This window comes from Platalea leucorodia (assembly GCF_965183815.1).
Source record: "Platalea leucorodia genome assembly, chromosome: 9".
Lineage (NCBI taxonomy): Eukaryota > Metazoa > Chordata > Aves > Pelecaniformes > Threskiornithidae > Platalea > Platalea leucorodia.
In genome coordinates, this window is record NC_138831.1 from 34,960,305 (window position 1) to 34,973,788 (window position 13,484).

A 13,484-nucleotide genomic window follows, 5' to 3' on the forward strand; every position below is an offset into this window, starting at 1 on the left:
GGTCGTTGATACTAGTACTGCAGTGTCTGATTTAACATTCACAAAGCTGCTGTGTGATAGCAAGATCTAATCTCTATTGTAAGAAAGGGAGCTGAGATAAGGAAGAATGAGGTTTAAAAGAAGTGTTCAATAATTTAATGTCCCATGTTGAGTGATTGGGATTAGATTTTTTTTTTCTGTGTTCAGTATCATATTTATTACTTGACAATAGTCAAAGCAAAATTTGCATTGGCCAAAACTGTAATTATGATTTGGCAGCTCATCTGCAAATCAGATCCAGAGGATTTCAGTCAGACACCCAAAACGGAAAGTACATAGCTCACAAACTGAGAAAGGATTGGATTAAGTAAATTGCACCGTAGGTGACATTTTTTCCGCAAACTGGTAGAGTAGCTAGTTCCAGAAACTGCAGACCATCTTTCATGTTCCTCATTCTGTATGTCCGTTGTATACCTACTAGCTTCTACAGTGAACGAGACAGAGATTATATAATAACTCTTCTAACTTAACATTCCCTGTTCATCCCTAGAGTAAGTCCATTCTGCACACTGAATGAGTCATAGATCATATGGAAAAAATAGTATGTAATCATATAGTTGAGAATGGACCTCACAGGCAAAAAGAGCCAAATTATATAGTAATTGCATGGACAATCTCTTCTAAGTTGAGGTTAAACATTCTTTTAATGTCCTGTGACTTACTGTATGTAACTTTATAGTTTTAAAACAAAACCAGAAACGCCTTCAAAACCAGAATGCCATCACGTGAATACGTCACTATTCGCAGGACTCATCAGACCATTGCAGTTGAGCTAATGCTAGAAGGATTTTAGACTCTACTAGTACTACAGGGCAATGAAAATGCTTTCCCGTGGTGTTCATAGGTTTTTCTCACCACAGGTGTTTCTGCCATTCCTCCAAATACAGCCCATCTCTGCTCCTTCCCTCTAGCAGAAGCTGTCCCACTGTATTGTCTTGCTCAGTCACACTTCTCACTTAGTACCGTGTCTAATATTTTCCATCTCTTCTGTCTCCAGTCTCTCCTTCTTCTACTTAAGTTCCCCAGCTTCTTTCCAGTTTCATCCAGTTTCACTTTCTTCTTCTCAGTACCTTCTTCAGCTGACTTGCTCATCCAGTCTCATCTCTTGAATCCCAGTCCCAAGATTTATCCAAGTTTTTCCAAAGTATTCCATGCATTTTAGGTACAGGCGTTTGTATTAGGCTGCTTCCTTGCTTTGTCCATGCTGCTTGCAACGGGCTCAAGGGGTTATTAAGAGCAGAAGAGAGAGATGTCTTGTTTTCAGTTCCAGTGCCTGCCCCTAATGCAGACCTCAGGAGCACATACCAATAATTGCTGGAAAACTTCTCAGCCTCTTTTAGCCTCAGATGTGGAACACACTTCTTGTAAACAGATTGTTCCAGTAGCTTAGCTGCAAAACTTTAGTAAGTTTTGACTGAACGTGTACAATGTATGATTATCAGCAGTTTTTTCAAAATCTTGTGGCCTTGATATATTTGGGTAGATTTCCATATAAAAGGCAGAAGATGCATTCTTGACAAAAAAAACCCCACTTTCCTGTCTGACTTCATTTCACTCATTAAAATAAATCAGGCACTTATATTTTGAAAAAAAAATTATCAGAATATTTCAAGCATGGGAAAAAAATAAAACACTTCTCCCCTCTTGTTTTCCTTCAGACTGATTCTTGGATGAAATACTTCAGTCAAAAATGAGACTAAGACAGATACCAGGAGTGGAAAGTTTTAGTCTGAACGCTTAAAGTTTGATGAACTCATAAGTAAATGGACAGTGCTACCAGCTGTAGCTATACCAAAGCATTATAAAATATGGTAAATGTATCTGCTAGTTAGTTTAAGGTGCCTTTTTTTTTTCTTTTAAGTAGTATGACCTAGGAATAAAGAATATATTGCAGAAACAGTGTAAGCGAGTTGTATCAGAAACTCATTTTTGATGGAAATAAGAACTCTGAAATATGAATAATGCTGTAATTTGTTACACTTGGCTCCTGCAAACTCATAGTCATTTTTAAGCTACATTTACGGTGCTCTACCACTGTTCACTTTTTGTGGAAAACAAATTGTTCCACGTTGTGGGTCTTTTTTTTTTTTTTTTTTTTTTTTTAAACAAGAAAGAACAAAATGCATTCTCTCAATGGACTTAGCAGAATTCACCCTAGATGTAACATCTGTACATTTGTGCCTGTACATTTCTGCCTCATATAACACTGCATAAACATTTCTGTTGCCTGGTTGTCACTTAGAATAGAGATCCTTCTCTAAGAATATTGTGATTATTGCTGTAATAAGAATTTTTAATTGAATGGTGGAATATCATGGTAATACAAATCAGAAACTTCCCTAAACTTTGTCGCTTCTGCTGGAACCATTCAGGTAGTCCCTCCTCCCACACAAAGGCCAGTCATTTAAATGGAATGCATTTAAATTGATTAGGCTTTCATATAGAAAACTGGTAGAGGATTATTCCCATGTACTGATGAAGCTGGTAGAGTAAAAGAGTAAAGTAGTGAAACCTATGTGACATAAAGACTGCACCCCAGAAAGAATAGGCTGCTCCAAGAACAATGTTTTTTAAAAATGAAATTAAATACTGCTGGAAACCTTGGAGTAGATGGTTTTATCACATGGGCATAATCTTCTACAAACTACAAGGGCTAGATATATCATCTTTGCTTTAAGTCTGTTGATTTCGCTAGACTTGCATCAATTATGAGTTTGTCTTGGGGTCTTTCAAAGCTGATACTGGTGGTGCCTTTCAAAAAGGGTTTTGGAGTGGCCAATTTTTCTAGTATAACGAATACTACTACTACTACTACTATATTAAAGCAACTATCCTTAGTACATAAACCTCACATTTTCTGAGGAGGACTATTAAAACGTGCTCTATTTTTCAGGTGTATTTGAACAATGTAGACAGATGAGACACTGAATCTGCAGCAAGGCTGAAAGCTTCCATGTTAAGGCATTCTTCAGACTTTGAGCCAGGTTGTGTCAAATGGAAAGAACTTTTCATTGATTTCCCATTAAATGAGGCAATAGTGTGCAGTTTAAGCACCTTGAGCATTATGTAGTGTTTCTATAAATAGATATTTGAATGGAGGGATTCTTGTATTTGGTGGATTCTTTTATGCAGCATATTTATATAGAAAAATGATACCACTGCTGAGACTGAGAACAGCCGTGGTACAAAGTCGTTATGATTTCTGTTGCAAATGCCAAGCTTTTGATGCTTGATTGGGATCATGTAAAGAACATCCTATATGCATTCCAGTCTTGATACTGAAGTACTTCTTCGCTTTGGGAACTGGGCACTAAGAGAAATTTGGGACAGTAAAATAGTAACTACATTTTGAAAAAGCGGCTTTGGAATGAGTCGATAGTCATCTGGTCTTTTGCAGGATCAAAAAAAGACCAGCAACAGTCAACCAGCTAGATCGTTGGCAGGTGTGAATTGACATACCTCTGACTTCCATAGCATACTTGCATATCACTTTACACCAGATGATACTCTGTTCCAGCATGGTCTGTTTTCAGTATTTGTCTTCTATTTTCTAATTGTTAAACTTAGATGTTATAGAAACCAATTATTTTTTCTCAGATTTTTTTGTTTGTTTGTTTGGGTTTTTTTTTGTTTTTTGTTTTTTTTTAATAGCATTTGTAAAATTTTAGCAATAAACAGAAATGAATGATTTTCTTGACACGTTTTTGGTACTACTGAGGAACTGTACTGTTAATTTTCCTACTATAGCTCTTTGGTGAGCCCCTCCTAAGCTTATAGTGCCAAATGCTTCCAGTCATGCACATTAGATCAGCATAGGTGCCTTGTGTGGGATGGATGAGCGGCTAAAATTTTATTTAAAACCGAAGCTGGCGTCGAATCTTTTACAAGTTCTTGAAGATCTTAAGTTAACTTAAAAAAAGCCACAAACCTGTAAAGTTAAGCAGAAATACTTCTTTTTCCATCTGTTTGGTTGATCTTTCTTCCCCATTGTTAGACATATTGTGTTTTCAGCTGTGAAGTGCTATGGAAGGGAAAAAAGGTAAAGCAGTAATAGCTGTACTTCTCACATTATGCCTTAGTGCCTTATTTGTCTGATACATTGCAAAGTTAATAAAGATTAGGTTTGGGTAACACTTCAAAGACTTTTCTAGTTAAATTCAGAGGACTTTCTTGGTGCAAAGCCGAAATCATTAATGGAAAAAAGGGTTCTTAAGTTCCAGACTGCGATGGTAGCAGTTCCCTTACCCGTGGTAGTGGGAGCCAGCACGTACCTTTGGAAAGACAGGCACCCCGGTGTGCAGCTCTGCCACGGACCATCTTCCTTGTTCCAAACACAAGCTCGTTTCTAGCTGAATGGGATCTGGGCAGAAATAGAATGATTTTGTATAGTGCACACGTCTAAGGTCTTTTCCATCTACGACAGGCAGCCCCTTGAAAGCAGTGAGGGAAAAGAGAAAGGCTGTGACCCTGTACTGCTTGCTCCTTTAGACTCTGCATCGCTTCAGAATCTCTCTGGTTAGTAAAGGAAGTTAGTAGTTTATGATGATTGTCATAACTAAGCCTAATCTCCATTGCAACAGACATGTAGGTGTAAATTCATCGCTTGAGGCAGTGCTGAGATTTCAGCAACACAGGTGCTCGTTCCTCATAAACTTGTCCAGATACTGCTGCATTCACAGATGTTAATTTTCATTCCACGTCAAGCCAGACATTTATAGTGTACTGTCTGTGGTCATGGACTGTAACTAGAGCTGGCTAGCACTATTTTTACTGCAGAGCTGTTCTTCACATAATTTTTAAAATTTTGCATTTTAAAGTTTCTTGGATATTTTTGTTTTTCAGAAGCATCAATTCCATTTTAATAAAAAAATCTGCCTGATATTTTGTGCCACAGATATCAAGACACATTTAATATATCTTATTTCTTTTTTTAGTTGGCAGACAATTGTCTTCATGTTCTGTTACCATTTCTAAAAGTTAGAACTATTGGGGGCATAAAAGAGTCTCCAGTAGTTTAAATGGATCTGTTGCTGTCTTTCAGTGTGTGTTCAGCTAGACAAAAGTAAGTTGCCTTGATTCTAAGTAACACTTACAGGGGCGTGCGCGGTCCTTGGCAATGCAAAGAGAAACAACTCAGCAGAAGAATTAAAATTTGAAGGACCCCAGATTCTGTTTTCAGATATGGGCATGGAACTTCCATATATTTCAGGAGGAACAAGGCACCAGCTCTTCAGAGCAGAAGTTCACTGCAGACATGGTGGATTGTTGTGTAAAGAATTGGAATTTATATAGTATGCATATTGCAAGGACATGCCACTTTTAAGAGTATGTTCTGAAAATGAAAGAAGAATCTTCAGATTACTGTTTCAGAAAGAAATATTTTAGGTATTTTATTTTTCTTTGGAGATGTGTTTATCCTTTGTAATGTCAAAGGATTAGTATGATTAGATAGAACCACTGCAGAAATGAAAACTAGAGTACAACTAGATTACTTGGACTTAACTTAATATCTAGTATTGCACACATAGAAAATATTAATTATGAGTTATGCCTGAGCCTGGAGAATCCAGAAGGACTATGGGGCCTTGGAAAAAAAGAGTTTGCCAGTTACTGTAGGTGATAAGAATGAAACAGTGCCAAAAATCTTAGTCAATGTTTTAAATGCCTTTAGAGCTGGTTTCAGGATCAAAATGGCCCATTTATGCATTTCCTGAAGTGCATTATCTCAGTGCAGCTTTGAAACAGCTTTGCTAATGGCAGGCAGGCATCCAGTGTGAGCACACATCTGCTGGCAGACTGGTAATTTTCTGGTGTTTTGCCAACACTTCATTAATTAACTGAAGTGTCAAAGATTTGTTAAAAACCTGTGCTTTTTGAATGTTTCCCAAAAGCTAAAAAGCAAGTGGGGTGGTTTCTTTGTTTTGCAGTCTTAGCTGTACTAGCAGCTCATTTTAAGAAAGCTGTAATGGTACATGACAGAGATACTGTGTGTTGCTGTTCCTCAGAACACATTCATACCTGCATATCTCAGATGAAATTGAGGAAGAAATAAAGCTACTGTTTCAGAAGTGCAAAGTTTCTGTCAACTGCAGACACAGTGCATTTCACGAAATTTGGCCTGAGGTCCCAAACCACAGAGGGATACTTCTAAAATGTTTTGTCTTAAGTACTGCCTGCCTCATCAACGCAGTGCTGTGCTGCTGCTGTTGATATCACATTCTGAAAGCACAGGAAGAAAAGCTGGCCAAGATGTCATACTCATTGAAACAGCCGTATCAAAATGCAACAGTGGAAGCTCAGACAGCGTCCTACATTGTGTGAAAATGTCCAGCACTTTGAAGGTATTTAGCTGAATAAAGTCCTGCATGCTTAATTTACAGCATTGGTTTTTCCAAGCAGCATATTTTAAGTAGGAGAGACGTCGTCTAAAACCATAGAAAATTATGGATTCTAGATGCTGTTTCTAATTTTATAGTGCACAACTGGAAGAATAATAATAATAAAAATGCTTCTCCCAGCATACAGTATAGTTTTCGAGATAATTTATATCTGCCTCTACACGATGGAATCTGAGATTTATCTTAGTAGATGTAACGTATCTTTTTTGCTGATCTAGCCTCTCCAGACCTGGTTTAAAAAGGAGATTTTGTCGTGGTTTAACCCCAGCCAGCAACTAAGCCCCACGCAGCCGCTCGCTCACTCCCCCCCAGTGGGATGGGGAGAGAATCGGAAGGGTAAAAGGGAGGAAACTCCTGGGTTGAGATAAGAACAGTTTAATAATTGAAGTAAAATAAATTAGAACAGTTAAATAGGCAAAGCAAAAACCGTGCACGCAAACAAAACAGAACAAGGAATTCATTCACTACTTCCCACCGGCAGGCAGGGGTTCAGCCACCCCCAGGAAAGCAGGGCTCCATCACGCGTAACGGTTACTCGGGAAGACAAACGCCATCACGCCCAATGTCCCCCCCCTTCCTTCTTCTTCCCCCAGCTTATATATACTGAGCATGACGTCATATGGTATGGAATAGCCCTTGGGCCAGTCTGGGCCAGCCCTCCCCCCGGCTGTGCCCCCTCCCAGCTTCTTGTGCCCCCGGCAGAGCAGGGGAAGCTGAAAAGTCCTTGACCAGTGTGAGCGCCACTTAGCACCTATTTAGAGACAGCTTAGCACTACTTAGCAAGAACCAAAGCATCAGTGTATCATCGACATTGTTCTCATCCTAAACCCAAAACACAGCCCCATACCGGCTACCAAGACGAAAATTAACTCTATCCCAGCTGAAACCAGGACACTCTGGAAGATTTTGGAAAGAGATCCAGGTTGTTTAAATCCTAGTACTCTGGCTTAGCCACAGGAACATTCTTCATCTGTAAATATCCAACATGCCAGCTTTTTAAAGCAAAATTGCTATTTGTTTGGCAGAGGGCCAGGAAGGGTGTAGGGATGCTGTCATGGGCAGGTGTGACCTGCTGCATGATGCAGACCACACGCTGCAGGGGATGGTGCTATGGGAAAGGCTGGCTTTGTCCTCAGTCGCCTTCCAGTATCTCCCAGCCGTATGTGTGAGCTGGCAAGCAAATGATGAACTCTCTAAGGTCCAACTGTTAGACATTGTCAATACGAGCTTTCTTTGGGATTGTCGTCTTCTCATCACAAATGCTCGTTGCTGTCTTTTGGGAGGTTTATAGTCAAGTTATATGTGTTTGTGACAGAAATGGTAATTAAATAAAAGTGTAAAATAGGTTGTACTCTCAGGGAATAGATGAAAAATGAGGATCCGCAGAAACGCCTATGCTAAAGTTTCACTTTTGATTGTACAGGGTCATGCTTTCTCCTTTTAGCGATAACAGTGTAAAAGATGTGCTAAAAAGCCAGAGAGGCCAAGAGGAATTCTTAGCTCTTCTGAGAAAGCCTCAAGGATTTCATTTTCAAGGACGCTGAGCAGTAGGCAGCGTAAAACTGTCATTTTGTTCAGCTATGCGTTAAGAATTTAGGTGGGGTTAATAAATGATGTATAAATGTTAGCTAGTATATACATATAGTATAACTCTTTTAAGCCTTGGTGATTCATAAACTGTAGTAAGTTTGACTAGTTGCACCTTGTAGTTAACTCTTTCATAAAATATTTTAAAAAGACATTTAAAAATAAAAATGAGTATAATCTGTATAAAGAATAAAGCAAAGAATTTTTGCAAACCAGGTCACTCTCTCAAATTTTTACTCAAAATTTTATTTTGTAATTACATTTTGATGAAAGAAATGGAGGAAGGACATCTAAGTTGGGACTTCTAAAGTAGCAGAGACGTTACTGAGTTAGCCTTTTCTTCTGATTTCGGCTTGATCCACACAGTCTTTAGTGTATTTGTCAGTCCTTTGTCCTGCTTTAAAGCAATGGGGCCTCTGTCCTGTGGGCAACTTTCAGTAAGTTTAAAAACAGAAATTGTAGCTATATAAAAATGATCTTATAAGGGGCGGGTGTCACTGTTTTTTGGCAGTAACAATGAATATTTTGATCTTTTTATTCATACGTTGTCTGCAGTTGGTATGAACAGGGTGTACAGGAAATGGTTTATAAGCCAGAAATACTGGTACACAAGAGCACGAACTCAAGGCTTAGAAAAGGAAAAACAAGAAACAATAAAACTTCACAATAGACTGTCAGAAAACATATGCCAAAAAAAAGGGAAAAGCTTTCCAAAAAGAAACCCTTCGGGCTGGGTTCTTTGCTGGTGCAAACTGATGTCATTCTGCTGTAATTTAATGTAGTGACCTTAATTTATGCCAGCTCAGGTTCTATCCCTTCACCTTTAGGATATGTGCTATAATTGGTTTCCATGAAAAATGTAAGCTTTCTAGCCTTGGTTGGTTGGTCGTTGTGGCTGAATTACCCTTGCTGCATTGCTGGGTCCCAGATGTAAGGATGCGTATTTCAGTTGTGGGAATGTAGCTTTGCTTTCTGCGTTTGGCACTAGAAGGACTTTGGTCCCACCCTTCCAATGTAGTTTGGTGGCTTGTGGTCCTATTTTCAGGGAAGCTTTTTTGTTTGTTTTTTTTCATTAGAGGATTTATTGAGGAAAACAATATTTGCATGTACTTGGAGATCTCAGAAGGGTGGGCGAACAAAGCACAGATGGCGGTTTGGCCAGAAACAGTGTTTATTCTAGAAGATTTGTTACCGTGATTCTAATAGAAAATAAAGTAGTCCATGAACCTTCCCCCAGGCATGTTTTTGGTATGGTTTATAGCCCACTTGAAAACTCTTGACTTTGACGTCTCACTGATCCAGTTACAAACATCTTCATAGATAGATAGTGGATACAAAGCAAGAACTCCTCTGGGACCTCTGGTGTGCTGGCTTTCACTGCAAAGGTCACCATTCTTTCCCCCTGTACAAATATAAGAGAATGGACTTGCAGTTGCAATAAGAGCTCTTCTTACTGATTCTCTTGTTGTTCCCTTCAAAAACACAATTATTTAGCCATGCTGCTTTCATATAATATTGTCTCTAGTTTTCCCTTGAAATCTGTCTCCTGTGGAAAAAATACTCTGCTGTTCTAGTCCGGTTCTTCATGTGGTTTCTGCTGTTCTTGAATAGTGTTTTTACGAGCCATTTTGATCATCTAAAGGCTACCTGAAAAAATGCATCTGTGACCAAAGCTTGTCTATTTTCTCCAAGCATAGAAATTGTTCTAATTAACCCCCGCCTTTTCCAGCAATTTTTCTCCCCTTTGTGTGTGCCCACACACAGCGTAGTCTTTTGCTGTAACTGCTGTAGTGTGAGGATACAGGCAGAACGAAGCAATTAAGTATTTAAGTATTTAACTTGTATTTACTTTTGGAATCTGCTTCACATCTAAACAAGGCTTGTCTGCCAAAGGCTTGCATTGCAGGTGACCTAATAAAAGATGTGAATTCTATCTGTAAAATTTGCCCTGCCTGCGTGTGTTCACGCACGTGCCTGTATATAAGAAGCTCTTCCCACTATTTAGCTTCAAGAACTCTGAAGCTAGCATTTGAAGGCACAAGTTAAAATACGAAGTAATGCAATGACTGTAATAGCAGCATGTAGAAAGAAAAAAGAAAAAGCGGTAATATAGTATTGAAGCATAGGATGAGAATAAGAAGCTTGTGTGGCCAGCTTTTAGTAAGTTGTAGAAGCATGTATTTAAGTGTTTCAGCTGTTGAATCTGAGCCCAGAAAATTAATAATGAAAAATGTGAAACTATTGTGGAAAGGAAATTATTTGGATCTAATTTATTGAATTTATCTTGAAGTGTCATCTTTTTGCTGAGGAAAATGACAGCTCAATAAAAATTTGCTTTTTTTGTAGAACTGTTGTTCCACGAACTCCACAAATTCACTTTTTTTCTGCAGGCACTTTTGATACTGTTACTTAAAAGCACACTGTTATCTGTTTTAAAGAAAAGGAGTCTTCTGATGTTAATATCGTTCATCTGGATTAGAATTTGGCAATGCCTTCATTAACCTGCTAAAGTGAATTAATAAGAAAGTAGTAACAACATCGCTGTTGATTATAATGTGACTTTTTTTATTTAAACAGACGTGTCCTGAAAGCAGCAGAAATATTAGAGAAGTGCAATGTGCATCATACAATAACAAGCCATTTATGGGTCGATTTTATGAATGGGAACCTTTTGCAGAAGGTAAGGGAAGACCACTTGGTTTTGCATTATTATACAGATTGTGTTTTGGGAAGGCAAATGTGGTTTTTACCCAGTGGAAGCCATCAGGCTTTTACTGTTTGAGTCTTGCTCATTTTGCTCTGTTTGTCTGCTGCATTTATTCATGGGCAGACAAGTAGATAATCTCACATCAGTATTTCTTATATTTTACAGGAATGAAAGCATGTAAGTCCTGCTTTGAATGGTATACTGTTGGCTCTGTATAGCGTTGCAGCAGTATTTCAGCTACTACGCTGTTAACTATCTTCTTTTTTTATGTATTTATTTTTGATGACAAAGGCTCAGTATGGCTCCATTTCAGTAAACAGAGTTAAAATTTCTTATGCCAACTGAGCATGTGACTCATGGTCCCTCTGCATTCATTTCAGGACTCTCTGGCTGTCTAATTTGTGTTTTCTAATGGTATGTTTGATAGTTGGGATGGTGACTATGGGAGGGATCCTGTGCTATGGACTTCCCCAGCTGCATGTTGAACTGATTGTCCCGGAACACAGAGCAGCAGCAGCTCTAGTAGTGGTCTGCCACCCCGCTAGAGTCCTAACCCTTGGAAGATAAAATCTCAGTCAGTTGGGGGTTATAACCTTTCTCCAGAAACGTGTTTTGTGAAATAGTTACTTATTTTGTTTGCCTTTCTGTAAACAAGAGCTGGGCCCACATCAGTTGAGATTCATGATTATTTATGAGGTAAATAATTTGTTCTTCAAATATGTCTCTGGATTCAGAGGAATTTAGTTCATGTCTCATTTTTTAAATGAACATTTTTTAAGAGTTGTTTTCCACAAAACTTCAAAGACCAAAGAGGATTTATGCATAGAGAAATACGTACGCATACTGTGGACAAGCTGTCTTTATTATCCTGCAGCCATTCTGTCACCTGGCGTGAATCACTAGTAGGAGAGTACAATGATGACTTCATTACCCACAGACTCCTTTACCAACAGGCTATGTGTGCCCTGTACCACGTGTTCTGTGCAACGTCTCCCCTCCAAATGGAGGCACAGTCTTAAAATTTTGAAATGCAGGATATAGGCCCATCTACTTATCCTTTCTAGATTTGAGAAGAACAAAGTAGAAGGAAGAGAATTTACCTGTATTTTTTAAATCTCTCTTGAATATGGCTTTTATTGCCTTCTGTGTAAGTAGCTACATATAATACAATGCCACACAATTAAATAGAAGTAATACGTTATGGTTTTAATGCATGGCTTTTAATGTCTTACAGTCAGTGTTTGCAGGGATTTCTCTTTGCCAGAAGACTTCATTACAAGTAAAGGCTTCAGTGTACTATGATTTATCTTTATGACAATGCCCTGCCCCTGTATGTCCTAAAATTGACGTAGTGGCAAGATTTACCTGATTATGTGCATCTTCAGTGTCAGTGATCTGCTCTGGGGCAATTAGTGTTCTGTGTATGTTTTACTTCAGTCTTTAACTCATTGTGCTAAGTTGCTTTCCCAGCTCCAAAAGGGAGGCAAAAGAAGAGATTTGGAAAAGCAATGGCAAAGTTTCTTTCATGATGGAGGGATTCCTCCTTATTCTCATGTTTTTATTCCCCTTCCCTTCATCCTAATCGATTTAGAAGGAGAAAAGGATGATAGCTACTGGTGATTTTTTGCTGTTAATAACCCGAGGTCATGTCTATCCCATAGTATAGAGCCTGATACTAAGTTTTGAAGTAAAAGCAGTGAAAAGCACATCTGTGTAGGGCTGCAGCTGAGTGTGTCAGCTGGAAGACAGCATGTGCTGCTGTCACTGTATTGCTCTTGGGGACTGAGGGAACCCCTCGCTGGACTGCGTTGTGTGAATAGCTCTCTCTGAGCCAGCTTTTAGGGTTCTGTGCCTTGCCTCATTGCACAAAGGCAAAATGCCTGTTTTGTAACGATAAAGACCCTTCCAAAGATGTGCTGAAGGAAGTACTAGAAGTCATTGTTCGTTTATTTTTCAGGGGACTCAAGGAGTGTTGCAAGTGTGTGAAGTTCCTTTTTCCTATACCCAGAAATGGACATTTCCATGGCTACTTAGCATGCTAGCACGCTCTCTGTAGTTCCTTTAGATGAGCAGCTTTTGATCCACAATTGATGTTACCTATTTTTACAGCTCAACATGAGTCAGTGCAGATTCAGGTAGGGTTCATATCTAACTCCCAATTGATCTAATAATGTTTGTTTCTGATGTAGTCATGCCTCAGTCCTGGTTTTATCTGTTGTGTGTATAGGGAAGACTTGCAGAGCTGTACTTCTTTACCTCAAATTATGAACATTCAGTATATACTATGCTTTTAATTAAAGTCCTGTTCGGCATTGTGAAGTTGCCCAAAAGGAAGTCTCAGAGCTGTACAACTTTGGTACTTTGTGCCATGCATTTTGGCAGAAAAGAGCTTGGTACCCCAGCAAGCCCATGGCTGAAGGCATATTCTGCGGACAGCATGACTTCTCCTACAGCATGGTCCCAAAGACTACTTATGTGTTAGCTTTGATGCATCCCTTTTCAAACTGCTATTGACAAGACATAGCCAATGCTGAGCCAGCTCAGCCCACCTCCATCTCCTTGCTTCCTACACAGCAGCTTTGACTCACCCTGCCCTGTGCCAGGAAAGATGACTCAGGGGATCTAAAACATGCCACAATCATTTCTTTTTGCCTCCCCTGCATAGCATGCTTGCTCCTAATGCTTATGTTGGATCAACAAGGGCAGCTAAACCATAATTTACAGCCCTGTCTTGATGGTGAGTTAAGTGTGAT

At 39.0% G+C, this 13,484-nt stretch overlaps 1 protein-coding gene across 1 annotated transcript in view; it reads left to right on the top strand.

Moving 5' to 3' along the window:
- Positions 1 to 13,484, top strand: part of THSD4 (thrombospondin type 1 domain containing 4) — a gene marked incomplete at its 5' end in the record, with an annotated part of 307,113 nt that overhangs the window by 49,211 nt on the left and 244,418 nt on the right. The window contains one exon of the mRNA XM_082321424.1: positions 10,602 to 10,704. Within this exon, the coding sequence (XP_082177550.1) occupies positions 10,602 to 10,704 (103 nt within the window). The remainder of the gene's footprint in view (positions 1 to 10,601; positions 10,705 to 13,484) is intronic.